We start from the raw sequence: 3,525 nt of genomic DNA, 5'->3' as shown, positions 1-3,525 counted from the left end.
TCTAGAAGCATGATTTTGAAGATATAAATATACACTATTAATAGATTAAATTTGAAAATATGATTTGCTTAATGTCAAAAGAGATTTTACAACATTTTCAGTAATCGCTGAATTAAGTTAAATATTGTTTTAATAATATTTTATGTTTGCCTTACGAGATTGGAGTATTTGGTTACTTTAATCTATCACAACTCCAATTTTAGTTCATTGCAATTAATTAGGGGGAGCAACAATAAAAAATATGGTTAATAATAGGCCAACCACAACAAATTTCTTGCTTCATCCCTCAGTCGTAAGGGTCAATGTTGAAACACACTCCGTGCCCACTACAAACATGGAAACGGCATAAGAAGATTGCAATAACGATGCCTAAATAGAAAGTACCCTTGAATGAAACAAATACGTATACAGTTGTATAGAAATGTACATGTGTCTGTAGATCCAATAAAAAAAATCTAACATTGCGCTGGTAAATTAAAGCTGGGGCATGTATAAACTTGAGCTTTTGGGACATGTAAGAATGTTATGTTATTAAATATAAATATTAGAACCTGGTCCCTTTAAACTTTATAATACTTTACCACAGTTCAAAGCAATTGACCAATGCTCACATGAGCAAATCATCAAGAGAAGAGTTGCTGAATGGTAACTTTATGGCTCCATAGGCTACAAGGAGTAATATAGCCCAAATTGGTAGCATCCATTGGAACATAAACATTAGAATTCCTTTTCCTGCAACAGTTTAAACAAAACAAAAAAAGAGGGAAAGAAAAGATTTATTTAGGACTGGATCGTATGAATCGTATTTAAAAATGGCTAAAACGAAATAGAAAGTTTAATTGAAAGATCAACAGCAAATGAAAGAATGAGCTGATATAAATAAAACTTCAATACCTTATACTTGAGAATGAAGTAAAAGTTAAAAGAATAACAGTGAAAGACAAGCTAAAATGAGGAATCATTAGCCATATGTTTTGTACATATTTTATCACCATCATGGCAAAATTGTGAGAAAAAAATGGAGGCATTTATGTTTGCTACCTAAAAATGCTAAAGAACTTTACGCACTATAGGTTTCATGACTTGGAATGCTAAGCACACAAATTTTAAGGGAGATGGTAACCAAATAAATTCAACAATTTGCTCCTCTAATGCCACTCAAAAAAATAAAGTTTCGCAAATTCATGTCCACCATTAAGGACACTGTCTAGGGCAATGAGTAAGATCGTTCAACATTTAAGAGCAATTGATAAAAGCTTCCCATTAGAAGGCGGATTTTGGCATCCATAAGGAAAAATTACATTTATATTTCTTGAGATTTAATTAAATTTCACCTAATATTTTTTATATTATTTTAACCTTTCTTAATTTATATAATTGTCTAAAATATCAAGGAAGATATAAATTAATATGATGGATATACAATGTTATATTATTATATAAATTGACAAAAAAAATGGTTTATGATAAAAAAAGATTATCGAATAAAATTTCATTAAATACCAATAATATGAATATAAATTGCCCACTTTGAAATGACTTTGGGATTCACAGTGCTTATTTTGTTCAAAGTAAAATTGGATTGAGAAGTGTGAATTTATTAATTTGAGCCGCACATTTTTATTGAAATGCGTGTCTTTTATTAAACAATGCAAGAATTAATTTTATAACTTCAAAATAAACAAACCCATAATCTATCTTGAAACAAACTTCAAACCTAGGTTTCAAGCTTTGATATAGTTATAACCTTTAACCTATTCTAAATTTCTTGACCAAAATAAAGTCTTAGATCTTTACCCTAGTGAAGATTTTGAGTAACTAGTAATTATTGATCATCCTAAGCGTATGTTTAGGAGTAAAATTTAATTAAAAAAAAGAGAAAAGGAAGTAGTTTTTTTTTAAAATTAAGTTAATTTTCATTTTTAAAATTTAAATTACAAAATATTAATTAAAAATAAAAATATTATTATTTCTTATTTTTCTTTTTAAAATATCTCCATTACCTAACAAGTAACAAGATAAATAATTTTAAAAAATAGTATTCTCAACTTTTAAAAAATTAACAATAGTAAAATTTTATTAAATATTTATTTATTTTAGTAAAAAATCATTTTTAATGCTTAAATTATGAGAAATTAGGTTATCACCAACCCATACCATAATTTAACTAAAATCAATTACAACTCACTAGAAGAGCGGAATTTAGGTTCAGTATTAGTAGCCAGCCACTCTCCTGTTTCCCTCATTTTCTTTTCGACTGGCCCTTCCATTGCTTGCCCCAAGAACAGGTCCATCACAGTCTTCCGCATGTCTGAACCCCTGTTCATTATTATCCATCAAATCAACAGGTAATTTCTCTCGTAAATTTTTAATTTTATATTAAATATGTATAATATAAATAATAAAATTTAATAATTTATTTAAAAATTACACAAATATCTATTAATTTTTAAAATATTAAAAAAATTAATCATAATAATTAATTTGAAGAGAATATACCATATAGTATCTTATATTTATCTTATATAATATATAACCAATCAAACCTTATTGAATAAAAATTATATTTCTCTCCTTAACAGGACTATTTAAATCGTACTGCTCAATTATACCAGATGATCCAAAATTTTCCTTATACATGTAGATCTAATTGATTTAATATTGAGAGATCCTACTTAGTTCGAGTTCATTGGTACCACCAAAATTTGATGAACAATTTGAAATAAATTAAGATTAGTTGGTGCCTTACGTCTCCTGTGTTTTCGATCGAAGAACTTTTCTTTTCATATTCTAACAAACTCTGACAGAAAACAGTCACTAAGAAGATTAACTAATTTTTTCACTGATACAAGTCCACTTTTCTTTTTCCAGACAAAAAAACGATTGAAAAATGAAATGAAGGAGCAGAGCGTGCCTGAGAGGAGGAGGATCGGAGTCTCTGAAGCTGCCAGCGCCAACAACGCGTTCCATTTGCATTACGGAGGGTTTTGGTGGCCCATTCCGAAGTCTATTTGCGCGTGGTGAACTTTTTGTGGCGGCGAGTGGCGGTTTAGGAACGTTGTTTTGTTCAGAATCGGTGTTTTGAGGAAGCGTGGCGTTAGCCACAATTGGTTTGGCCATAGAAGAAAGGTTAGATATGCAAAACATGGTGTCCTTGTGCTTACTGTTTAACGTTTACTCTTTTGCTTCACGTAAACACCTCGCCATATAAAACGGAGCAAACGGATAAGACCATTATAGTCTCTTAAAAATATCTGCAAAACTTCTAATATCTTTTGCGACCCTTTTTTTATACCCTTTATTTGCAAAAACTTAGTAATGCCTGTTTGTTTGCTTGTTCTCAGAATCGTGATACTATCTTCCTGTAAAGAGAGGGATAAAAAAATAATCAAAAGGTACAACATATATTGCTTTCTTGTAAACAAGATCGATGAAATAACTAAATTATCAATAAAATTAAAATTGATAAAATTACATGTGAAATAACTAAAAAAAATGAATTTTATTAATATAATTGTTAAATCA

The 3,525-nt window shown here is 29.1% G+C and overlaps 1 protein-coding gene across 1 annotated transcript; it reads right to left on the bottom strand.

The window, feature by feature from the left end:
• Positions 1 to 368: 368 nt before the first annotated feature.
• Positions 369 to 3,313, bottom strand: LOC113869717 (probable NAD(P)H dehydrogenase subunit CRR3, chloroplastic). Its single transcript, XM_027506174.1, has 3 exons — positions 2,915 to 3,313; positions 2,189 to 2,319; positions 369 to 732 (listed from the first exon to the last, which is right to left on the bottom strand). Exons 1-3 carry the CDS (start codon positions 3,145 to 3,147, stop codon positions 608 to 610), a joined length of 489 nt encoding a protein of 162 aa, XP_027361975.1. The 5' UTR covers positions 3,148 to 3,313; the 3' UTR covers positions 369 to 607.
• Positions 3,314 to 3,525: the final 212 nt, after the last annotated feature.

Source organism: Abrus precatorius, unplaced genomic scaffold, assembly GCF_003935025.1.
Source record: "Abrus precatorius isolate BTA unplaced genomic scaffold, Abrus_2018 Scaffold6, whole genome shotgun sequence".
Classification (NCBI taxonomy): domain Eukaryota; kingdom Viridiplantae; phylum Streptophyta; class Magnoliopsida; order Fabales; family Fabaceae; genus Abrus; species Abrus precatorius.
This window is presented reverse-complemented; position numbering and strand designations above follow the sequence as displayed.